This window comes from Octopus sinensis, linkage group LG8 (assembly GCF_006345805.1).
Source record: "Octopus sinensis linkage group LG8, ASM634580v1, whole genome shotgun sequence".
In the NCBI taxonomy this organism is placed as follows: domain Eukaryota; kingdom Metazoa; phylum Mollusca; class Cephalopoda; order Octopoda; family Octopodidae; genus Octopus; species Octopus sinensis.
Window position 1 is genome coordinate 4,233,268 of NC_043004.1, and position 27,870 is coordinate 4,261,137.

Sequence of the window (27,870 nt, forward strand, 5' to 3'; positions counted from 1 at the left end):
TTTAAACCTGAGAAGAAAAAAAACAACAAAAAGGTTTTCTATTGAAAAATGACAGCTGAGATGTTAATTTAAATATCACACATTTAAAAAGAACAATCTGAGATAGGATTAAAAAAAAGTGATAGGACGCAAACCATCTATGTATTACTGGCCAGGCAACCACACTGCTGATTACAATAGAGTGCACCTATCATTTGCCATATTCAAATTAACAGAATAACCTAGCCTGAAAATGCTAAGAGACTATTAAATTGTCATCTAAAGACAAAATAACAGAAACAAGCACCTGCTCCCCATCCTTCTCTAATATTTAACCTATCATCCTCTAGCATAAAGCTAACCCCTATCTTGGGGGTTCATAGCCTTGCAAGCTGCATGGTGACCTCACTAGTGCCAGTGGCATGAAAAAAAAAGCACCCAGTAAACATTGGAAAATTGTTGACATTAGGAAGAGCATCCAACAATAGAAACCCTGCCAAAGCATTGTTGCTCCATGATGCAGTCCTTGAACCCATCAGATCCTATAAAATTGCCCAATCCATGCCAGCATAGAATATGGATGCTAAAAGATGATGATGGTGAATACAAGAGGAAATGACAAATACTCTATAATGAGGACTCTCAGCAAGCAATAAATATGTAGTTTGGGTTCTGTTATTTACTCTTCTCCACCTCGGGCTGGCACTTAGAATGTCCAACAGAGATTGTATTATGTAATTATTGAATTCATGTCGAAGTGAAAGTTCATAAGGAAAGTGATTGGGAAGGTGACTTATGACAAAACGAGAAATCTATTCAAGCCAGCCAGCTAGCCATGTTCTAATAAAAAGAACCAGCAGAAATATCTATGTGCTATTGATCAGCAAATAGAAATAAAACAAAGTATCCCATGCAAAGAAATAAAGTCAATAAGCATAATGGAAACAATAAGACCAGCATTCAGTTTCATATTGATCTCAACCGTACCATATACAATAAGCCTCGGGATATATTGAAATCAGTTTCAATTATTAGTGTTTCAAATAGCAATCATTTGGAACAGGTGAATTATTTATTCAAAAAGACTCAAGCATTCGACTCTTCATATACCTATTCCAGGTATGAACAAACATCATACATCACAGGTATTCAAAGATAGTTTTGATTATTTATTAGCAAATAAATGTAGGCATTTCATTAAAAAAATACCCAATTACTATAAATGTACAGTTGAATGAAAGAAACTGGTTCAAAAAGACTAGTGTATTTATAAACATCAGGAAAATTTCTCTTGAGTTAGTTATGAAAATTAGTTTCCTCATCTATCAGTTAATAGGTGCAGGCAAGGCTGTGTGGTTGAGAAGTATGCTCCGCAACTATGTATCCTTGGGTTCAGTCCCACTGCCTGGTACCTTGGGTAACTGTCTTTTTCTATAGTCCCAGGCCAACCAAAGCCTCATGAGTGGATCTGGTAAATGGAAACTAAAAGAAACCCATTGTGTGTGTGTGTGCGTGCATGCTGATCTCCAGTTGTAAAGGAAACATATGGAAGGGGTAGACGGAGGAAGATGTGGGATAAAGTGGTGAGAAAGGATCTACAAATGTTGGGACTGAGACACCTGGCAGACTGTGGTCCTTGAAAAGACACCAAGCTAAGTAAATGCATGGTTGTCCTTGCATACAGGCTCGTCCCCTGCAACCCTCTCCAGCTGAGCATCTCTAATCTCATGAGGTCAATAAGTGCTGGTGCCACATAAAAAGCACCCATACCAGTACTGCATAAAAACAGCCAGAACACCCTGTAAAATGGTTAGCATTAGGAAGGGCATCCAACCATAGAAACCATGTCAAAACAGACAGGGAGCCTGAACAACCCTTCAGCTCCTGTCAATCTGTCCAACCCATGCCAGTATGGAAAACAGACATTAAATGAAGATGATAATACACACACGTGTGTGCGCACATTGTGTACGCATCTACCCTTTGTCTTGACATTGCGGAATCATTGTAAATACAGATCATCATCACACAAGCAAGCTTGTTTGTTTCCAGTCTTCTACAAAAAGCAGGTCTAGCTATGGGAAAATATTTCCTTGCTTGGAAACAGGTAAGGGTTGGCAACAGCAAGGGTATCTAGCCATAGAAAATCTGTTTCAGCAAATTCTATTTGACGCATGAAAAATTGAAAATTAAAAATGATGATCAGTATTAATTCATATTCTAGAAGTGAACTAATCAATATGACATAAATGCAATGATAGAATATATTTGACTATCATGAATCTCAGTAACATTGCTAATTTATCATTCCATAGTGAACCACTAAGAAATCTAAACTATAAATTTACTACATAATTTTTCTATATTGTAAATTTACCTTCCACATGACTGAAAACATTACATTTCAGTTTGAAAAATTAAGGTTTCCTGTTTAATTAACAGAATTATCTTCTCCAGTTTTAGTGGATGAGAACTTCACAGACATTAGCATTGATACTGCATAACAAAGTTGGGCTTTGAAAGTACAGATGTAGTTCATGTACAGTTTCCATTTACAAAATTTCAACCACAAAGGCTTGGATAACCTGAGGTTATAATCAGGGCTGTGGAGTCGGAGCCGTGGAGTCGGAGCCGTGGAGTCAGAGTTGGAAACGATTAAGGGGTAGTTGGAGTTAGTAAAACTGTACTGACTCCAACTCCTCTTTATTCTTTAACATAAACCACTGAACATAAAGGCCTCCTCAAAGTACAAGCATATGCGTTATGAGTTATGTAGACCACAATCAATTACATAAAGAGTTGGAGTCAACGGTACCAATAGTAGAGGAGTCAAAGTCAAAGATTTTCATTTCGACTCCACAGCCCTGTTTATAACAGAAGATATACTAATAATGTGGAGACTAAACCTAGAGCCTTGTGGTTTTGAACAAACTTAATCATTTATCCATATGTCTATTACCACATACAAAGATTTATTTAGAAGTCCCATGCTAGCTAGACTTCTGACATTACAATCTGCTGCAGGATTCATAAATCAAGACCCCAGAACATACTAATATTTAACAGTCTTGGTAGGATGAAAGGTAGTCAAACTTCACAATATTAAAGCTCAAAGAGCAAAGGAACATAACCAAATACCACATGATGTTCTCCTAAAGTGTGACTGTATAGTTAAGATTACTTTGTAACCACATAATCCACTGCATGGGATCTTTAATGTCTATTATTATAACCTTGAGTTCAGCAATACCTTGTGAGTGGAATTTCACATTGACTTCTATTATATATGTGTGCATCAAACACCAATGTTTGTCAGTAAAAGATGTAAAACATTGGTAAAAAAAAAATGGTACTTTACAATAAAATTATCTAGTGTGATAATTGCTCTACCCAAACTGTGCATACAATTGATATTCTCACTGTCAGAAACAATAGAGGAACAGTGACTAGTCTATTGGGAACGTGTAACCAATAGCAGAATTGTGCACAAAATGCAATTTCAAAAAATCTGAAATACTTTTATAGAATAGTGTTTTATCCAAGGGGAAAACAAGCATTATTGGTATGTAACTAATACTGTTCTGCTCTTTTGGAGCATTAAATGCAATCAAAATAATTCAGTCAATCTCAATACTGCTTACTACAATAATGTCCCATTTATGTGATAGGCACTTACAACAAATGAAACCTTCATTGACAACCTTTTGTCAATACAACACACAAGAAACATTTACTGAAATAAATACACAGTATGTTGGAAATAAGAAATCAGCTACAACAAGAGACCTTTTGAAATAATAATCAGTTGTTTACAGAATCTACTAGAATGAATTTGCTAAATAATCTGCTGCATGACTTTCAATGCAAAAGACGAGCACACTTCTATGACGAACAGAACCTTACAACAACAGGTGATTCAAGAAGGAGCTCAAATGTCAAAGAAAAGATCTCAAAAGATTACCTGAGAAACACTTTCAAACAACTTATTTACAAAGGAATGTTTAAATACTAAAATATATCAACAATGACATATGGTTAAACTAGTATTAAATCAACTTTCAACCTTTTCTACCAGAATATCTAGTGGTATTTGATTAAGATTCTTTGTTCTTCAAATCCTAACCCTGAGAACATAGTTTCTCCCCTTCATCCTCCTGAAGTTAATACCAAAACGTATGGCAGTCAACATAATTAACAATACTTACATGGTTAATTAGTTCAATTCACAGCAATGTGATTCCAGGTTCAGTCCCACTGTGCAGCATCTTGGGCAAGTACCTTCTATATCCCTAGGTTGACCAATGTCTTGTGAATGAATTGGACCAAAGGAAACTATGTGAAAGCCTACAGTGTGTGTGTCCCAACACTTGACAAGAGTTGGTTTGTTTACAACCTGTAACTTTGCTATTCAGAAAATGAGCCTGATAGGACAAGTACCAGACTTAGAAAATGAGTATTGGGGTTGATTTGTTCAACTAAACCCTGCAAGGCAGTGCCCCAGTGTGGCCACAATCCAATGACAAACAAATAAAAGGAGGAAAAAAAAAAATCACATATTTAAAAATTACACAGAATACCCAAAAATTGCCAAATGATTATATCCAAGAATTATTTCACTCAACCAGAGTCTTGCTTTTTAAGAAACAGGAAAATTGAATTTTCAGCATGTACACCATGTCAAGAGATGGTTAAAGTTTATTTAAAGTAGGTCATGAGTCACAGGTTTTAAACGCTGCTCTACTATGAACATTCCAACTGTCAAAGTCCCTGACTTCTTAAATATTCTTTTTTGTCATCTCTTAGCCACAACAAAGAATTCTCATAAGGTGCATCATATATCATTGTCAAAATATAATGTAGTATGGTTATCATTTCATATAACCTTAGTCTACTTTCCTTACCCTAGATCTGTAAACAATAATTTTACTTGTCAGCTACTACTGTCATATCAATTTTTCAAGCCCAAGCAAAAGTGCAATTAGCTTCAATATTGTCACTTGATCTACTAGAAATAGCAGCAAAATTTACAGTCATAGATAGCTATCACTAAAATGAAAGATGGTTACAACAGGAATGTCTTTCACTATAGATCTTCTCAAAGTTGATAAACATCAATTATGATACTAAAGGTATAAAATAATTTTTTTTTAAATGGTCATTACTTAGTCATTTCAATCCTTCACACTGTTTTATTCAAGTTTCATCAAAGCAAAAGATACATTAACAATTGAAATTACAAGTATTATAGTCTTCCAGCTCTTGTTAAAAGGGGAACATTCATGAAGTTTAAGCTCTATCCTAGTCTTTTCCTATCAAGAAAGCAAAGATATTATCACCAGCATCAATGATAATTCTTTCATGCAATTTCTCACTAGAAAATAACAGTTTTGATTTTGAAGAAGTCACATGAGTTAATCAAAGATATGACATACAAGTTGTTAGATGCAGACAAGTGCAACACACAAATCTATTGTATTATATAAACAAATACCATGCCTTCACCAAGCTAAAGACTGGACCATACTGCACACTCCAACAGTGATGAATCATATATAGGATTCAATGTGACTGTCTGCACATACACTCTCCTCACTGTCCAATCTATTTTTGTAAGTGTAGTTCCAAGTAGACTTAGTCAGAGAACAATAGTTACTATTCCTCTGGTGATGTGCATCCTAACACTTTGTCTGGCATTGAGGATGCAGCAGCTATTTGTACATTTTTGTTTTCAATCACTATCAATGACTCACTTCTGACACCTTTTCACACACCCTTATATTCACTATTTAAATTATGTGATCTACAGTCAAACAGAGATTAGCACTAAAAACAAATTTTTATATCTATAAAATTTAAGTGAAATGGAAAATTGAGTAAAATGCTCAAATATGAAGCCATCATCATTTAGCTTCCACTTTTCCATATTTGCATGGGTTGGATGGTATTTGCTGAGACAGATTTTCCACAGCTTGATGTCTTATCTGTCACCAACTCCCACATGTTTCCAAGTAAGGTACTATTTCCCATGACTAGTCATGTTTCCAAAGTTTCCATCTACAAAATCTGTTCACAAGCCTTTGGTTGGCCCAGGACTATAGAAAACACTTACCCAAGGTGCCACACAGTGGGACTGATCCCAAGACCAAACTTAGGAAGCAAACTTCTTACCACAAAGCCACAATGGCTATAAAGAGGATGTTGAAATTATACAATACTAGCAGTATCGCCCGGCGTTGCTCAGGTTTGTAAGGGAAATAACTATAAAGCATTTTTAGAGAGTTATAGACAAAAAATGGAAAAAAATGGTAAATTTTTTTGAGAGTAAAAAAAGGTGGAGTTGCGTCCCCTAGACAATTTGCGGTTTGTGTTTCTGATTCTCGACCCCATGTTGAATTTATCGATTTTTTTCAGAACTGGGGGAACTTTTCAAAATTTTCGCTGCGTTAGTTTTGAATTATGACATTGGGCTATGTGTGTGTCAAGTTTCATCAGAATCGGTTGAAAGCCGTGGTCAGGGTGAGGGTACAAGCAAACAGACACACAGAAACACGCACAGACAAACTGCCGTTTATATAGAGAGAGAAGAGATTTATTTATGGTTTACTAAAATACTTCTTTCAATCTTTTTGACAGCTTGCACTTTTTAATTCAACTTTTTTCAAGGTAGCCTTTAAATTATATGGTTCAAGGTGCCATGCTGAGATTGCCAATCCTTGAAATTGATTAATCAGTTCCAATAAATATTTCCAAGAACCTTATAACTGATAGAAGAATATCAGTTTCTTAAGATCACCTGCATATTTGCATTTCAACATTTACTTCAATAATACAAACATGGACCAAGGAGGTTTCTAGGAAATATTTTAACATATTAAAAATAGCAGGAATATGTACCTCAAATCCTTATCTATCTCAAAGGATACATTGAATGATGTAGTCCTTGGTATAAAAAAAATTTTTTTAAATACAAGAAAATCAAGGACCTAGAATGTCTTAGATCATAGGTGTGCTAGCTCAGGACTGACCTTTGAATAAATATAAAACGTATTTACAAAACTGCCCTGTTAGACTTTTATAAAAGGTGGGTATTATGGTTTTTTTTCTTTTTTTAAAAAAAAAATATCAAATTTGCAACCATCCAAATTCAAAATAATTAGCCTAAACAATTTCAAGTTTCAAGAATAGGTACAGTAAAAATACTGGCTCATAGAATTAATGTATTTTAAAAAAATTTTATGCATTTGTTTAGGTTGGCTAAGTCTGTAAATCCAGACATTACGTTGAAATGTTAGAACTTAGGTTTTATGACTACAATACAATACTGATATCATTTAATCAAGAGTCATACATATGTTCAGCTATGGAAATTAAACAAGTCAAGTGCTTTGATAAAGTGCACATCATATCAGGAACAGAGAATTTGAACCAGTGACCTTGAATAGTTACAAAATATTGAGTTATCCCATAAATAATGCAGTTTTTTCAATTGTATGAACTAAAAGTCAGAGGGAGACGAGAGAAACTACCTGCATCAACTTACTATAAAAGCAGGTAGCAATTTTACCTTATTTTTATTCTTAGTTCAAGCTTGGAAGAGTGCAATTCAATTTTAACAGTTATTTTTTCAAAGTTATAATGCAAGTGACAAAGGAGCATATTCAGCATATTTTGCTTTATAAGTTCAATAAAGGCAACAACGCAACAGAAAGTGCGAGGAATATTATTACAGTATATGGGGATCAGACAATAAGTGTAAGCCAGTGTCAACGGTGATTCCAGAAAATCTGAGCCGGAAACTACAGCCTAGAAGACAAACCTGCAGAACCTGGTGGAACAAAATCCCATCATAACTGTTGAGGAACAAACATAAAAGCTTGGATTTGGTCATTCAACCATTCATCAACACCTGCATGCCATCAGAAAAGTCAGCAAATTGGGTCAATGGGTTTCTCACAAACTTTCCAAGTCTAATCACACGCAGAGAGTGAATGTGTGCTCTTCTTTGCTGTCACATCTCACAAATGAACCTTTTTTGGACCAAAAAGTGACTGGTGACAAGAAATGGGTTCTTTATAAAAATGTCAAGCACCAAAGACAGTGGGTAGGGAAAGGAGAAACACCAGCACCCCAGGCTAAAGAAGGTCTTCACTCACATAAGGTGTTGTCTGTTTGGTGGGATATGGAAGATTTAGTCCACATACAGCAAGGATGACATTCCAAAGGCTGGAGCAGTTTGATTGGGAAACAATGTCCCACTCACTATATTTGCCAGACATTGCCCCATCTGATTATCGTTTATCCTGCAGTCTTCAAAATCATTTCAATGAAGAAAATATGAATTCTCTATAAGAGGTCAGAACAGTACTGAAGGAGTATTTTTCATCACAGACAAATGAACTTTGGAAGAGGGGCTTTCCAAGTCTACCAGATAGATGGAAGAGCATTGCAGAAAATGAAAGAGCATATTTTAGATTAAAAAATAACTTTATCCTAATTTTGAAAAATAAAAGGAGTTATAAAAAAACTGCATTATTTGTGTAACGACTCAATATAAGCAAATATGCAAATGAGAGGTATGATTACAAAATCTCTAATTTTTGAAGTGTTGTAAAATATTCTAAAATGTATTTATATACATATATAACAGAAGCAATACCTATTTAATACAAAGTTTTGACTAAAACCAGGATGCTTGCATTACCAATAACCACACTTCATGCATCTCCTTTGGCTTTGGCATCACTTCTAAATGTGTACTACACTGACTGTGTTCTGTGATTGACAGTCCTACAGCTGTACCTCAGTCATTAATACCTCTATAAAATTAATGAATAAAAGTGAGAACATCATTAACTGCTGCCATTAAATACAGAGTATTCATAAAAAAAATATGTAAGCTACACAAAATGTAATATATAGTAAGCTATACTTTCAAGTACATAACAGCCAGTATTCAGATAATTTTTATGTACTACATACACAGCACCAAGCAAAAGCAGCAGACCATCAGTATGAATAGTTATTTATAGCAGCCTTTACAAGTACGGTCAGAAATTGTTAAACCCCTACCATGTTTTACGAGAAAAAGTTTGAGCTGCGATTCCTTAACAGTACTACTGGGTAGACTTGCCTACACAACGTAATGTATACTCTTGTACAGAATGGCAGTTATGTAATTCAGAAAACCAAGAAACTTACCACGCCATCTTAACTACGTAAATCAGATTACAGTGCTAAGTCTTGCAGCAAATGGACAGTTAAGAAACACGTTGCCAAAATCTGTTTTATATTTAGCAGTACTATATAAATGGTAACAATGTGACCCACATACATTAGTCTTAGCTAACAACTAGTCAATGAAGTTATAGTAAAGAAAATGTGTGAAAGGATTCCTATGAAAAAAATATATAAAAAGATGAAGCATAATAACAGTCTACTGAATGGGTACAATGCTAACAGTGTAGAGATACATAAGTGAGATAGAAAAATGCCATTGAGCAAAGTGAAGTTCCCCATAACCCCAAGAGAAAACGTGTATCTTAAGATGAAAATTAAGAGTTATCTCCAAGACATTGTTTGGTGTCACTTATAACTATTACCTAAGTTAAAGCTCAGGATGGTAAGTAGTACCAAACTCAATGCTATCGAACAACAAGCTTATCTACTAATATGACCTTGACCAAGTAAAAACAAAACAACTAGTAACGAAGATTATGTATGTGTATGTATATGTGTGTAATATATATACATACATACATACATACACACACATATTCATTCATACAATGTGCATATATGTATACATCGTCATCGTTTAACATTCATGTTCCATGTTAGCATGGGATACACAATTTGACAGGACCCAACAGGTTCAAAGACTGCATTAATAGGTCCTCAGCATTTTACAGAGGTTTTCCTTGCTGACATGGATTGCACAGGTAAACACAGTCCAAGATACCTCTTATTCAAAGTTATTGTCCTCTTCATGGATTAGGAAACATACAAACCCTTCTTACCACCAACCACTTAACAGAGTCTACTGGATTCACTAATATCACTGCCTTGTTTGTACCCGACACAATAAAAGGAGCCTTCACTGTTCTATATCGAATCTGTTCACACAGGTTAATGAGAGAGAGAGTATAGGTACATTTGTTTTTATATTCTTTTATTGGAAAGTGGTACACTGGTAATACTGGAGTACCTCTTTCAATTTTTATTTAAATCAACCTCAGTACTTATTTCAGTTTGATATCTTATAGATCTCTAGGTGTCAAACCACAAACCATGAAGAGACACGGGCACCCATGTATATAATTCACATTTTCTGACACCCAAATTCTCCTCACAAGGTATGACCCGAGATTATAGATTGAGACACTTGCTTGGAGTGCAATATAATGGGGTTGAACACAGAACTATATGGTTGAAAAACCCCCATACCTGTGTTTATATATATATAAGAAAACATTAGTAAATTAAAGTGCTACTTGTTTTTTTTTTTATCAGAAATTAAATCCTTGAACTCTCTACTTTAAAACAATGTAACAGTTTATTTTCCCCCCATTACACTATTTACAGTGATTATAAAAAAAGCATTTCTCAGGTAAAATAAAATCAAAGCACAATATGGCAGATCTTTTAGATTCGTGTTAGTAATTTGAAAAGGGACAGTATTCTCAGAAAGGGGAATGGATTTGAGAAGGGAATGAAGGAAACTAAGAAATAAAAATAAAAGACAAATTTAGACAAAGTATTGTCGATATAATTTAGACACATGGTAGTTCAATATAAATTCAAATCCTGCCTGCATTCTTCCAGGGTCACCCTCCTCCAAATGTAAGGGTCTGTTAGAAATCAATATAAATTAGGCATCAAATCATTGACGTACAGACCACTAAAAAGGAAGACAGAATACTAAGTAATTTGCAATAGACATATTAGAAGGCTAGCCTAAGGCTAAACATTTATAACTTCAGTACATTTCACATTCACACACACAAGCATATAGCTACACTATTTTATATCAAGGGGAATTATTTGTTAACAGGATACAGTTTATTGGTTTTGTTATATTTCTATTTTAATATTCACCACCAGAGGACACATTACTTCTTGCTTAGCTTCAAGCACAGCAGTTAAATTACAACTTGAAAACTCATGAATATAAGTGGTGTTCATAATTATAAACATGGTTACAAATGAAAAAGAAAAACAAACAAAAAAAAGGCTACTACCCCATCCCATATTGATCAGTCATTTCAACAAAACAAAACTGTGCTGTATTTTGTAGTTTATTTCCAGAATGGTACAAGTTTTTGTGTTAGTTAACCTCACAAAAAAGTCAGAGGGAGACGAGAGAAACTACCTGCATCAACTTACTATAAAAGCAGGTAGCAATTTTACCTTATTTTTATTCTTAGTCCAAACTTGGAAGAGTGCAATTCAATTTTACTTCAATAATACAAACATGGACCAAGGAGGTTTCTAGGAAATATTTTAACCTATTAAAAATAGCAGGAATATGTACCTCAAATCCTTATCTATCTCAAAGGATACATTGAATGATGTAGTCCTTGGTATAAAAAAAAATAGAAAATCCAAGAAAACCAAGGACCTAGAGTTTATTGGTTTTGTTATATTTCTATTTTAATATTCACCACCAGAGGGCACATTACTTCTTGCTTAGCTTCAAGCACAGCAGTTAAATTACAACTTGAAAACTCATGAATATAAGTAGTGTTCATAATTATAAACATGGTAACTAATGAAAAAGAAAAACAAAAAAAAAAGGCTACTACCCCATCCTATATTGATCAGCCATTTCGACAAAACAAAACCGTGCTGTATTTTATAGTTTATTTCCAGAATGCTACAAGTTTTTGTGTTAGTTAACCTCGCCGTTTTGTTTTGTTTTTTTTTAACTACAGTACTTTCTCATTTAACTACAGTAAATTTCAATCAGTCTATTTATTTTCCAATAACTTGTCATGTCACACTTCAGAATCCCTGGGCAACAACAAGAACACAAAACCCACAGGGCAAACGTAGGTGGCATGGCAGATAAAAGCATTGAAACACCAGTGTTCGATAGTTACATAAAATCTGCTTCTTTATTTTGTTCGATACTCTTATAATATGGTTGCTGTTATAATTATGTTCTTCCTGAATTGAGTAACAATCCACTAGCATACTGTCCATCCCTAATGAGTCAATTAAAACTAACAATATATAACAACACTTCACCATTAGCAAGGTTCATTTTCTCTCAACAACAAAAAGTCACAATTTACTTCATTCACTCATACAACATACCACATTTCTGAGTGTGTGCATGCTTTTCCCTACCTACTTGCAGTCCTCATACCAATACAACAGCCAACATTAAATTATATAGCCTAAACCCCACTAAGCATTTCCCTTAAATTAACAGGCGTAAAGATCAAACAAAATCTTATCCCAGTTGCAATTGTGATTTGAACCTTTCTCTGCCCAGGTCTAGAGTTATACTTATTTGGTCATTGAGGTCATATCTAATATTTAATCAAATTTCAGGTTAATCTGCACCAACACAAAATTTCCCAAGTCTCTTTCTTTCTTTTTCTTCCTACAGTAAGCCTCTGACTCATGGCCTGCACTAATCTGAAGCTAAATAAAGTTCAAACACATTGACCTCCTACTAAAAATAATAAAACAAAAAAAAAAATAAAAAGGAAAAAAGACAGGGGGCCACATATGAATACTTAACTCAAACTACTGTCCCTGTTAGGTCTTTTATATGACTTAGTAATAACAATAATAATATTAGAGGTTTGAGTGAGAGATAGAGAGAAACACACTCAACCAAAATAATATGTTTTTAATGAAAACACAGACAGGCCTTCAGAAAGGAAAAGGGAAGATCTAACAACCATGCCTCTTTAAAGAGCATTAACAAGGCTCCATCTGAGGTTTTAGTCAATTGTATTGACTGCACTGCAGTACTGTCTTATACGTTCCTTTTAATTTTTTTTTTTTTTTACCAACCCTCTAAGATGAAGTGGCAAAAAAAACTAGCCTGTGCATAAAGGATGTAATCAATAGGGAACTAGATATCGCAATATATTTTTATTTGAAACATTGATGTTGCCATTCAAAAAGAAAAAATGTACATCCACTATACAGCAAAAAGTTCCAGGACAAGTTATGTTCAATAAAAAATAACTTATTTACCTAAGTTTTAACTTCATCTCCTTCGAAATAGTCACCTTGCACAGCAATACACCAGTGCCAGCCTTCCTGCCACTTTTGGAATCTGGCCTGGAAGTCGTTTTCCATAAGCTAGTCAAGGATCTTCTGCAATTCACTCTGGATCTCAACAACAGTGTTAAAATGGCAACCTTTGAGCTGTCTTTTCATCTTGGGGAAGAGATGGAAGTCTGCAGGTGCCAAATCTGATGAATAGGGCAGGTGCAGAAGCAATATGTTTTTGGCAAGAAGCTCACAAGAGAGGAGAGCTCAGTGACAGGATGCATTGTTGTTGCGAAGAACTGGATTCTTCATGCTCCACAGATCTAGTTACTTTCGCTGAATGTCCTCCCTCAAATGCGTCAAAATATCACAATAGAACTTTCAGTTGACAGTTTAGCCCTGGGGAGGAATTCTCGATACACAATGCCACGGATGATAAAAAAACAATGAGCATTCTCTTGAGATGCGACTGCCGTGCGCCTGTGCCACATGAAACATTGGCAAGCTTATAGTGATGAGGTAATGGGTTGTATGCAAAGCATAGCCAATACAAACTACAGCATATATATGATCACAAAAATATAAATTTCACAACTTGTGAAGTAAACACAGCAATGTTACTTAGCACACTGTCTCATGAAGGGCACTGCTAGCTCTCACTGTGCATGCAACCGTGTGCTGCCATCTGTTGGCGCACTATAAAACTAGTCCAGGAACTTTTTGATACCACCTCGTACATATATTTATGCACACACCCAAATACATATATAATTTTATGCCTGTTTTTCTACGTTAGCACAATTTGAATGAATACGTATTGAAGCATTACTTTACAGCCAGATGCTATCAGCATTGCCTGCTTTTCAATTTGTGAAGTATCTTTTCACTTTCTCACCTGCAGATGAGCAGAGCTACAAAATAATCTATTTGCAGGGAAAATTAATCAAAAGCTTTTTTTTTTTTTTTTTTAATGAACACTTTCATGCAAGGACATGAAATGTAAATGTTCACACAAATACACACACAGACATCAGGTTTCCATAAAATGTCTGACTACAAATTCTATTCACAAGGCACTGCAGAAGAAACATACTCAAGACGCCATGCAGTGAGAGAGAACTCAAGACCATATGGTCACAAAGCAAACTCTGTATCCATACAGCTATGTACATACATTTGTTATATGTGAAAATAGCACTGCCATCACTCACATGTGGGTATGACTTACTTGGTAATCAGAACTAAGCTTTTGATAATTGCTTACATGCTTGTGTAGTCACAAGATGTAGACACACTTGACCTAGCAGAATATCAAGAATGTAAATAACTGGAGAAAGGGAGAGCTGCACCAATAGTCAGTTGGTACTCGTTTTCAATTGGGTCGTCTGAAGCATCATGAAATAAAGTACCTTGCTCAAGGTTACAAAGTGTTATCCAACAATGCTTGTATGGGCTAGACAAATACTTACTGAGGCATGTTACAACCAGATGCCCTGGTCAAACCATCCAACCCATGCCAGCATGGACAACGGATGTTAAATGATAAGTGTGTGTGTGTATATATATATATATATATATACATACACACACATACATATATCTGTGTGTGTGTGTGTGCATATATATATATATATGTATATAAAACTACAGTTTACCTTTTTAAATTACCTGCTGCTGTATGCCAAGGACCATACTTACTGAGGTAATTACCAGGAGTGCCTCTGGATACTTATCCCTTAGAGGGCTTAACCCTCTAACATATACCTTATATATATATATATAATATATATATATATATATATATATATATATATATATGACAAGCCTTTCCTAGTTTCTGTGTATTGAATTTCACCCGAAAGACTTTAGTTGTCCTGGGGCAATGAAAGAAGGCACTTGGCCCTAGAAGCTATGTAATGGGGTCTACCCTGTGGTCACATATTTACCACACAGGCATTGCCTGTGCCCATTATTCATACCTTTTCTTTTTCAGTAAAACAAAAAGGTGCAATTTCAAATACTTATGAAAATAAACAAAGACAAATGTCATTGTCCCTCGGAAAATCAACCTATTCTAAAACATGTAACAAGTTGAACAAGTTTATTAGTCATAGATAGGCAACTCTCCACTCTCACAGTTGCAACTTCATAAAAAGGCAGTATGAATACTTGTGGTTAAAAAAGCAGACCTGAGAAAATGGTGATGGGGTGATAGTACAAGCTGCCTTTTTAAACAGCAATAGGTTAGTGGGTCTGTTTCAGTTAGGAGCACAGTTTTTTTTTTTCTTTCATAGTTGCTATGACCTCAATGCACAACAGTGACAGATCAATCATGTAAATATGCTACACCCATTGATCAGCTGGTAATTGTCAATAATTTCACAATTGTTGTGTCTACAGGCTGTACACAAACACAATCATTTACAATTTTAATATCTTCTTAAACCAGGTCAACCCTACTCATGTATTCGAGCAAATGTTATGGCACAAAGATATCTTCATCAAATGAAACTTTCTAAATATGCCCATCCCAACTCCCTCATCCCATCCATTCTTTTTGCTAGTACTTGTTGCCTTAATATTTAACCCTTTAGTATTCAGATTCCTGTCAAATGTAATATTTACTCACATTGATATGAATTAGTCATGCATTACCTTGTAACTGAGAATTGAATGACGTGATTGTTTATTTTTAGCATAGTATTGTAGAGTAAGTGTGAGAGGTTAGATCTGGCCAGTTAGAAAATAAAACAGGTAAATTATTTTGGCCGGATATGGCCAGTTTAAATGCTATCAGGTTAAGGAATTAAGATATGTGATGCCCTTTTAAAAGGCAGTTCGAGAGATTTGCCTACTACGACCACTGTGTTCATTACAATTTAATTTTTATGATAAGACAACAAATTAGCAAATCCACAGAAAAATATATTTGAAATATAAATTACAGAAACATGGATTTTAATTAGTAGCAGTACACTGCGGTAGTTGCCAACATAGTAACTAAAGGGATACAGATACATGTTTGGTAGAAATTCACAGAGCCCAGAAAGGAATCAATAAAACACAAACAACCTCTGTGTGTTGCCAAGTTAGAAATATAATTTAGCAAAGAAAGAAAATCTAATAAAATCAATTATACACACCCATGTATATATATGTATTGCACATAGGTGTATGCATGGGCAAGTGGTTAAGAAGTTAACTTTGCAACCACATGATTTGAGGTTCAATCCTACTTTACAACACCTTAGCAAAGTGTCTTCCAGTGGCTTGTGAATGAATTTGCCAGAAGAAAACTGCATAGAAACCTGTTGTGTGTGTGTACGTTCCCCATCATTGCTTGACAAACAGTGCTGGTTTGTTTATGTCTGTAACTTAGTGATTCAGTAAAAGAGACCAATAGAGTAAGTATCAGACTTTAAAAATTTTGTCGATTTGTTCAACAAAATGGTCAAGGCAGTATCCCAGTATGGTTGCAATGCAATGACTGAAACAAGTAAAAGATAAAAGAGAAAAGCTGGTGGTAAAAATGACATCATAAAAGATAGTTTCAAACGAATACACAATCTTCTGTCAGCCTTCATTTAAGGGACATACAACACATCTTAAAGAATATTATGTACTTTATTTTTACCTTTGAAAAGTTAGTAGCTATCTATACCTGTATTTCTTTAATCAGAAAGATGAATGAACAGTACAGGGTTGCTTATTGTTCAAAATGAATTGCTACGATGGGTATACATTTAATATACATTAAATATATAGAGAAATTCAAAATTCTTAACATTTAATATAAAACCAGCTAACAAGCAAGGTTAGTTGAGCTTCTTAAATGCACCCCACTGCATTCATTAATCTCCTTTCACCAGTTTATAGCTACAGCTCAGTAATTACCATATAGCTGGTCACAAGCCCTGTAGCTTGTACTTTCAGCCCCAAAACCTCCAAGAAATTGAACTTGCTATATGTGGACAACTGAACAGGATTACTGCTATTTTGTACCATATTTAGGACAATGAATATTCGCTCATCTTCTGGTAATGATACTTTTCTAAAATATATAGAAGATATATCAAAAGGTATTCACCACAAAATAGCAAAGAGATTATTAAAAATATACACAGGCATAATTGTAACAAAATACAAGGTGGTATCAAAAGGTTCCAGGCCTAGTTATGTTTAATAAAAAATAACTTAGTTACCTAAGTTTTAACATCGCCTTCAAAATAGTCACCTTGCACAGCAATACAAGTCCAAGCATTCCTGCACTTTTGGAATCTGGCCTGGAAGGCGTTTTCCATAAGCAAATCAAAGACCTTCCATAATTCATTCTGGATCTCTACAACGATGTTAAAATGGCAACCTTTGAGCAGCTTGTTCATCTTGGGGAAGAGATGGAAATCTGCAGGTGGTAAATCTGGTGAATAAGGTAGGTGTGGAAGCGATAACGTGTTTTTGGCGAGAAACTTCGAAGTGAGGGGAGCTCAGTGACAGGGTGCATTGTCACCATGAAGAATCCAGTTCGCATTCCACAGATCCGGTTGCTTTTACCGAATGTCCTCCCTCAAATACTTCAAAACATCACAGTAGAACTTCCAATTGATGGTCTGGCCCTGGGGGACGAATTCTCAATGCACAATACCACATTTTCAGGGGTGACACTCATTGCAGGTCTTCCAAGGATGTTCTTCCACTTTTCAAGTGCCCATGCCACTCGAAACATTGAATACAACCGATTGTCTTATTGCCATAAGCTTGCCACAGCATGCTCAATACCTCTGTAGCAGACTTCCCAAGTTTAACACAAGATTTCACATTGGCTCTTTGTTCCTGTCCATGACAATATCGCAGACTAGAGGATGCACGTGAACACAAAAACAAATTTAACAACTTGCAAAGTAAACACAATGATGTCACTGCTAGCTCTCACTGCACACACAACCTTGTGCTGCCATCTGTTGGCACACTACAGAAGTAGGTCGGGAACCTTATGATGCTACCTCATAGAAAATGAAAATTTTATATCATTTAAGTGCTAAAAGGACTTCTGAATTACTACATATATTTGTATGTGTATACATGCACACACACATCCATTTAGTCATGCTAGTATGGACTAGACAAATACTTATTGATGCATTATGTTACAACCTTCCTGGTGATGACGAGTGAGTGCGTTTTGCAAGATTCATGTCAAATCATGAACTGAAACATTATTGAACTGACACCTGTCTCTGTTTCACTATAACCTTTCATCATCTGACAAGATCACCTCCTTCAATGCTCCCATCCCAACTGTCAGTGCAAATGCCACTTAAAAGCACCCAGTCCACACTGTAAAGTGGTTGGTGTTCAGAAGAGTACCCAGCTGTAAAAAGCACTAAGTCTACTCTGCTGAGTGATTGGTGTTAGGAAAGGCATCCAGCTGTAAAAATCCTACCAAAACAGTCACAGGAATCTGGTGCAGGCTTCTGCCTGGCCAGCTCTCATAAAACTGTCTCACCCATGCTAGTATGGAAGAAGCACATTAAACGATGATGATGGTAGTTATAGTTCACTTTCTTAATAATTATGAGCTGTATACAACTATAGCCTTCTCAATGACTACCTACAACTAGTTCCCTTCTCTCTTTATGCTTAGTATTGATACATATTTTTTGTGTGTGCATTTGTATATAGGGTGTAGTTTATAGCAGGAATTAGGTATCCGTGTCTGCAAGTGTAAAAACAAAATAAAAAACATTCATTTATCACCATATATAGACACAGCACCAACACCCCATTTACAGAACTACATATACAAATATTTAAATATGTCCACTCTGCTGGGTGGTTGATCTTAGGAAGGGCATCCAGCCGTGAAAATCATGCCAAAACAGACACAGAAATCTGGTGCAGGCTCCTGCCTGGCCAGCTCCAGTCCAACCATCCAACCTATGCCAGCATGGAAGGCAGACATTAAATGATGATGATGATGATATAAATACCAGACATACACAAAAAAGGAAGAAAGCCATTTGTGAGTTAAACCATTAACTAATTAATAAAGTAAACTACAAGTATTTGTTTCTTATAGACAAAATGATCTTTCATATATATATTATATATAGACCAGTGAGAACAGTCAAAATCAAAATCAAACCAAATCAATTCATATATCAGAAAGCAGAACCAAATTGAGGTCGATCAACATCAGTGGGAATTGCAGCTGTGGTTAAGCGAACCATCCGATCGTGGTCATTGCTGGCGCCGCCCCGTCTAGCCTCCGTGTCGGTGGCACATAAAAGCACCATCCGTTCGTGTTCGTTGCCAGCCTCGCCTGGCCCCCGTGCCGGTGACACGTAAAAGCACCATCCGTTCATGGCCGTTTGCCAGCTCTGTCTGGCCCCCGTGTTGGTGGCACGTAAAAGCACCATCCGTTCGTGTCCGTTGCCAGCCTCGCCTGGCCCCCGTGACGGTGACACGTAAAAGCACCATCCGTTCATGGCCGTTTGCCAGCTCTGTCTGGCACGTAAAAGCACCCACTACACTCACGGAGTGGTTGTGGTGTTAGGAAGGGCATCCAGCCGTAGAAACACTGCCAGATCTGACTGGGCCTGATGAAGCCTTCCAGCTTCACAGACCCCCAGTTGAACCGTCCAACCCATGCTAGCATGGAAAACGGACGCTAAATGATGATATATATATATATAACACACAATTTTGTGTGTGTGCATCTGGTGATGAGAACTCAGTTGATCGATTAAATGAGTAACCTTCCCCTGAATTATTAACATCTAAGTGGCTGAGCAAGCCAGCTGGCCATTTGTAGCCTCAATGTAATACTGAGGCAGAATCAGCTTCACAGTATGTAACAGGGTTGCACTTTTTCTTTTAATTAGACGATATACAATCCATCAAATAAGCTTCTATATAGTTTTTATCAATTCAGTTTAACTCACAAACTAAAAGTTAAGCTGAGGATAAGAAAAGGATAATCCAAAAATGATAGTAAACTTGTGTGCAGGACCCTGTAGTTGTAAAGTGAATGCAACCATTTGGCCATACAGTACCTACAAATATATATATATATATATATACACACATTATCATCTTTTCATGTCTGTCTTCCATGCTGGCAAGCCAGAGGACTGCACCAAGCTTCATTGTCTACCTTGGCATGATATATATATATATAATTTAATAACCAATGTTTTTATGTGCTACTATTAGTTTTGTGTTCAGAACATGCCAAACAATGTTTTATAACACATCTGGTGTCCCAGCACAATCATCAGACCATGCCTGAGACACCAGATGTGTTATAAACCATTGTTTAGCATGTTCTCAGCACATGAAACTAATAGTAGCACATAAAAACCTGTTTATTGAATAATGTTTATCTTCCACTAGATGGGATACTTTTTTTTTGTTGATCTTACCATATATTCTTCCCACTCTCTTCTGTTCTTTTCTCCTTTTAATCCTAATTTCTCTCTACATTTATATTCTCCACTCCTACTGGGCTCTCTACACATTCTGATTGAATCTTCCATGTGTAAACACGTACCTCCTTGCAATAATGTAAACTTTCATTTAATCAAGATATCTTTGGCTTAAAGCATAGCCTGTGATATACACCTCCCTTGGATATTTACCACTTCCAAGGTTCCACTCACTATGAAACATATGTAGCTTGGATCTTATGTACTTCATTCCTTAACTCTTGTATATCATCATCGTTTTGGTAGGACGGTTGATAGGAGCCAGCCAGGTAGAAAAACTACCCTAGGCTACTGTGTCTGTTTTGGTTGAGATTTTTACAGTTGGATGCCCTTCCTAAACCAACTATTCCACAGAGTAGACTCTCCCTCTCTTATCTCCCTATGTGACCGGTGTTCAACCAAGCCTGATCTTTCTTGGTTCGGCCATTGTCCATGTAACATCTATATTCCTCCCTGTGCCCGTGAAATCCTGTATCCCTGCCATAAGGCTTTATTTCCACACACGCCAGCTTAATTTAATTCATCCTTAGTCGAAAGGCACCTGTTGTTATGTCCTGTTATTTGTATTTGTGTAACAGTCTCAGTTTTTTTTTTTTCCGTCCTTGTTTTCATATACATTCGCTGCTTTCTTCCAAGGAATCTAATGCTCTTAGCTTAGTTCTTCTTGGGGCTGGCCAGATTGGAGCAATCTCAAGTATAACCAGCCAAAATTGCAAAGAGAATCTGGAACTCGACTGAGGAAAGAAAACTCCAAATGATCCGTCCTCGTTTTCTTTGTATCGTCTATCTGGATGTTTCTTTGTCCCATTTTTGTATCACCTAACTGTCTGGATGTTGTGCGTTCTTGTCCCATTTTGTATTTTACATACATATATATATATATATATATATATATAGGAACAGGCATGATTGCATGTTTCAGAAGCTCACTTTGCAACCATAAGGTTTCAGTTTCACTTTGCAGCACATTAGGCAAGTGTCTACTATAACCCTAGGCTGACCAATGCCTTCTGAGTGAATCTGGTAGATGGAAACTGTGTGAAGCCCGTGTGTCTTTGTATTTATGCCCCCTTCAACTTGACATCCGGTAACTGGTATTGGTTTGTTTACACTCCCATAACTTAGATGTTCGGCAAAAGCGACCGACAGAATAAGTCCCAAACTTATGTACTGAAGTCGATTTCATTACCCAAAACCTTTCAATGCTATGTCCCAGCATGGCCGCAGTCCAACTGACTGAAACAGGATAAAAACAATACATACACACAAAATATAGAACTGTATACACACAAAAGATTTCATGAATGGATCTGTTTCAACAATGAGTATTCCAGTTGTTTGATCAACTGAACTGACTATTCATTGAATATATATAGTGAGGGTAGTTACAACTTAAACGGAATTCTTAGGTAGATTCAGCGTGACCCAGTGTGAGAAACTTAGCGTTTTGTATTAAAAGTTCTGTCCATCTGTCAGGCTGTCATAGTTCCTACTTAACCAATTTAACTCACAAGTGTGGGTTAGCTTGTGGTTAAGGTGAATAAACACTTGACCAAGAGACCACAGGGTGTCATCGAACCTGCAGCACCAAACTTGTACGAAACCAACTTCTTAGCGTCTATACTAGTCATAGGCAATCTGCAGGACTTTCTTCGTGACACGCCTAATGAAAAATTACCTTGAAATTTTTCAGTAGTGCGGCCTGCTTCTCGAAAAAGAATGCCCAAGCCTCATTAGACCGTGCTTGGGTTCATAAACATACGTCATCCATGATGAAACCGAACCGGCTAGAACATCATAATGGAAGCGCAAACAGATGAAAACAGATCAACAGACTAGAAGTAAAATTGATTTTTCTCTATGAATAACTAATTAACAAGTAGAAATAATGCAAATCAAATCATAAATGAGCTAAAAAAAATTATTTTTTTTAAAAAACGCTATAAAAATATGTTCAGTGTAGACGAGTAAGTAGACATTAAATAGTTTAGTGCATTCCTCACAGTCGGAGGATGATGATGATGTAGGCAAGTCTGTTATGTGAAACGAGGAGGAAGCAAATAGCCGATTTTGACTACAGGCGATTCAGAATACAACCAGCTTAGCATATAACGGAAAGGAGTGATGGGAAAGATGATGAGGAAATACTTAGAGAGTCAGTCCTACACGCATACCAATATGATAAAAAATAATTTTGAAAGCTGCTGCTGATTACGATGGTAAAGATTGGAGAAAAGATGAATGATGGATTACTAATATTACATCCGTTTTGAGTTTTTCGTTTGTTTATATTTCGTAAGTGCTAGTTAAAAGGTGTCAGACAGCAGCTGATTTCATGATAAAGATTGTAAGAATATACTACTATACATGCGCACAGGGCAAAACTGAGCCATCACAATAGGCAAGACCTTTATAACATCATCACCAAACGACAACTGATTGAAAAGGGGGTCACGAGGAGGACATAGTTGGAGAGAAATGGGTCAACGTATGGGTGGAGCAACACAGCTTCCTCGCACATACAGCCTCGCCCAAGATCCTATTATGACGCAAACAACTGTTGGTTGTCTGCTGCCAATTTCACCAAAAGACAAGAGTGGAGAGAAGAAATGCAAAAGGAGATACTGTTACGCATCCTCTTCAAACACACTTATAACTGCCTAAAATCTGGTGAGAGATGGAGGTGCGGCCTACTCTTTCCCTCCAAATAATACAAACCAACTCTCATAATCGTAAATTCGATAGCGCACGTGTGTGTGTGTGTGTGTGCATTTAAGTATATGTCTGGGCACAAAGTGATCAATGGATTCGCATCCATAAAGGGCCTTAGCCCCACGAACGATCGTCAGACTGAAGCCGAAGGCATCATATATATATATATATATATATATATATATATATATGAGAGAGAGATACTGAGCTAATTGAACGAAACTTCAGTAACGGTGACTTTAATGCTTGATGTTATTTCATGTGAAATCGAAAGAATACCAAAAACCCTAACCCTAACCACCGGGCATATATATTTTTTATCTTCGCCGGTTTTTGTTCGTGTGTGGACAAACGGAAGAAAAGGTCGCTAAGACGTCTAGTAGCAGTTACAGGTATTATTTAAAACAGTTTGGTTGGGTTTCGAAATACTTCAAGTAGCACAGAAACCGAATCAAACAGTTTTGAATAATAATAGTAATAATTATATATATATATATATATATATATATATATCGCTGAGTTTCGGAATAAATACAATAACTAAATGTTACTTCTAGAAAATGTAAGATTTTCGGCTCTCTTCGTCACATAGGAGAGGGGGTTTTTTTTTAAATGATTTATAAATAAACTTTAATTCATTTCCGTTTTTTTTTTATATTTCTTTTTCCACGAAAATAATCTGCGCTAATTGAACTCGAAATATTTTTGGGGAAAAAACCACCACACACGCACAGTTACAACTATTCTAGTATCATATTGGAATATACTTCCACAGGTTTTATATACAGGGAAAATAAAAGAGAAAAAAACGTGTAGAAAACACGATAAAAAAAAAAAGAATTGTCAAGCTATGAGTAATTGCAGTTCACGATAATGAACATTCAATGATATTACGGATGTACATAACAAGCACATACATTCCACAGGCAAATATACGTTATTACGGGTCTAATATTTTGAATTATATATATATATTTTTTATTTCCCTAATTATAAGGAAATAAAACTATTTTATTTTTCGAATGACCGGAGAAAATATATTAACTTATATGTGAGTATAATTATACACACACACACATAAATATATATGCGCGCGCACGCAAACAGACTAAATACACACTGTAAAAGATATATATGCATCGTACAAATGATCTTGAGTATGAATGTATTGTTTAGCCCGAGGTCACCATCATGGGGCTGAATCAAGTACGTTCCAGCTATGACCACACCATTTCAAGACAGTGCATCTAGAACAACATCATTGGGCATTCTTTCATAAGTGTGTCCCTCAAAATAGGTGTGTGTGTATATATATATATATATATATATATATATATATACAAGACCGTAGACTCCTTTCTTATTTTGCGAACGAGTGCTCACCGACCACAACAGAATGTAGTATACTAAAAAGATATATTAAGAGAGCATGGTATGTATAAGGTCCGCTGAAAATATGAAAGAACGAAAGTAAAACTACAACAATATACTCAATGAGATAAAAGAAAAAAATTTCAGCAAACTCCACCCAAACACAACCCCGCCTCCCTTTTTATTATACACATCAGAGATTAATCTTTCAATAAACGAGGGTTTACATATGCATCGTCACACACACACGCAGATAGGCATGCATAAATAAATATTACATACAATATACATGTGAATATATTTCTGACACTATACGCCTGTGTGTATGTATGAATGATTTACACATACACAGGCAATGTTTCGGAATAAGTACATGACGTCAGTTATGAGTAAGTGCAGACGAAAGAATGTTACACACTCACTCATGACTTTTACCGAAAGATTGCCCATACACAATATATACGCGTGTATGTGTGTGTGTGTGTGTACACACACACAATATACATACATACGGACTGTAACATCATTCCCACCTGTTTATATATGAAGTCGTTTACTATACAAATATACACACACAACCAAATCTCTAACGTCTTGAAAATTAAATAGAAATTTTAAAATAAAAATTGGAATTCTCATGATTAGAATATCCTTGAAGTATTTGCCAATGATGACTTGGATAGACACTCACTACTCGTCCACAAGCGAAACTTCGATACGATGGACACTGATAGATTTAAAATATCTATTTTCTTTTAATACATAAAAGTAAGGACTGCCTTACTTACAGAATAAAGCACTCAATACATGGTATAGTCTAATATTTATAATAATTTGAAAGTAAATTTGGGCGAGCTTTAATTTTAGGTACATGTAATCTGCAATACCAAAAACACCTAACTTTGAAGTTTGTTTGTTGCAAAGTTAAATGCACAGCTGACGAAAGTTCGAGATTATATATTATATATATATATATATATTATATATATATATATATATATACATTATACACACACACACATACATATAAAAAAATAAAAAACCAGAGAAATTTCAGACAAAACTTACTCTCTCTGCGTTTCCTCGGCTTTCGTCCGCCAGTACTTCACCTCATCTTCCTGCGAGGCAAACCTTATATTTGAATCGAGAACATCCATCGTGAAGTCCTTGAGTTTTGTTGAGAGGGCCAAATGAAAACCCTCCCTTGTAATTAAAGACAGTAACAACAGGCTTTCTTTCAACCCTCAAAGATTGATTAAATCACACACGGTGTATGCTGTTTATAATATTTATAATCTATGATGATTTGAATATATAATTATATATATATATATACATATAATAAGGAAGAAACCGAGTTAAACGGTTTGCCAAAAAGAATTACTAGAATATTATAGAAGCGATGTTGTAGATGAAAAGACAACTATTAAATATTGTTATTTAGACATTTAGGTATCCGAGCAGAAGGTTTAATTTCTTGGACTCACGACATAACGGTTAGATAGATGGTCTCTTCAAATCATGTCTGGTCTCAAAATAAGAAAAGAGAAGAACTGGTGGAGTCGTTAATGTTGCTTTTGGTAGGAATATCTCATACTCCTGGAACGATTCCAGTAATATATTTCACTGTTTTTTGTCTCTCTCTCCCAGATGATGAAAGAAAATACAGCAATTTGTAATCCAGACTGGAAGTTTTCTGCGAGGAAAGCAGACAGAAGATGAGGGGGAAAAAAATAGAGATAAAAGGTTTCTAGGACAAAATTTTAAAATTCAAACAGGCGAACGAATTAGAACGATAGCAGCGTTGGCAGCTGTGGTCACCACTGATGCTTCTGCGCATGGCATGACATGTAGTACTTCCGGTAGGAAAACCTAACTCATGTTACTTTTATTTCTTTTCTCACCCACCTTCTCTTATTTGCTGAAAGTTATTTTCTAAAATTAGATTTGTATATTACATAAATATATATATACTAGCAGTATCGCCCGGCGTTGCTCGGGTTTGTAAGGGAAATAATTATATAAGCATTTTTAGAGATGTAAAGTATAATAGCCATCTCAATATGGCTAACCACAAAGGGGGAGGGGTGTTACTGTAGCTTTTTACGTTCTGAGATTTAATAATAAATTTTAGAGAGTTACTTCCCTTATATATGTCAAAAATGGATTAAAAATGGGAAAAATTGATGGTAAATTTTTTTTTTAATCGTAGACTCATCGTAGACGCGCGCTAATACCCAGACGGTCTCGATATGAATCACGACTATAAGATACCCGGTTTTGGTTAAACTGCACCGCAAAATGTGGGAGTAGTTAAGAATCTAAATCGTAGGAGACAGACACACAACCTCACTTTTATATATAAAGATTTCCTCTATTTACATAATATTGAGGTCTCTTTCTTTCTTTTGTTATCTTACTGTTTTTACCAATATACATATATATATATATATATATAAATATATATATAGTTACAGAGATGTACTTGCATAGCAAGTGACTTGATCTGAGATCGTGTGCTGGAACGAAAACAGTTGCAGCGTTGAAGGTGTTTATAAGCCATTTAAGAAACACACAAAAACCGTTAGATTCACTTCAACATTTAAATTTAATTTGTCAAAATATTTTCATCGCTTTGAGACCGCGACCTGTTAGCACGATATTTTTGTCAGTGAACAGGTCGCGGTCTCAAAGCGACGAAAATATTTTGGCAAATTAAATTTAAATGTTGAAGTGAATGTAACGGTTTTTGTGTGTTTCTTAAATGGCTTACAAACACCTTCCACGCTGCAATATATATATACACACATATATATATGTATGTATGTATGTGTGTATATGTGTATGCATGTATGTGTGTGTGTGTGCGTGTCTGTGCTTGTGATTGTCCTCCACCACTGCTTGACAACGAATGTTGGTTTGTTTACATCCCTGTCACCTAGTGGTTTGACAAAGGAAACAGATAGAATAAGTACAATGCTTACAAAAATAAAACGAGTTGATTCATTAAACTACAATTCTTCAAGGCATTGCCCCAGCATGGCCACAGACCAATGGCTGGAAAAAGCAGAAGAATAAAAGAATACATTCTCTG

At 35.7% G+C, this 27,870-nt stretch overlaps 1 protein-coding gene across 8 annotated transcripts in view; it reads right to left on the reverse strand.

The window, feature by feature from the left end:
- LOC115215026 (nuclear distribution protein nudE homolog 1) overlaps positions 1-26,618 on the reverse strand; it is a 94,613-nt gene extending 67,995 nt beyond the window's left edge. For 6 of the 8 annotated variants that reach the window (XR_003881948.2, XM_036505207.1, XM_029784156.2 and 3 more), the window contains exon 1: positions 25,845-26,617. Coding sequence is in view for 7 of the 8 variants with exons in the window: in XM_036505207.1 (XP_036361100.1) it covers positions 25,845-25,933 (89 nt within the window). In the remaining variant the exon portion in view is untranslated. Of the gene's footprint in view, positions 1-25,844 lie in introns of all 8 variants that reach the window. The other 2 variants (XM_036505205.1, XM_029784153.2) reach the window with 2 other exon arrangements.
- Positions 26,619-27,870: the final 1,252 nt, after the last annotated feature.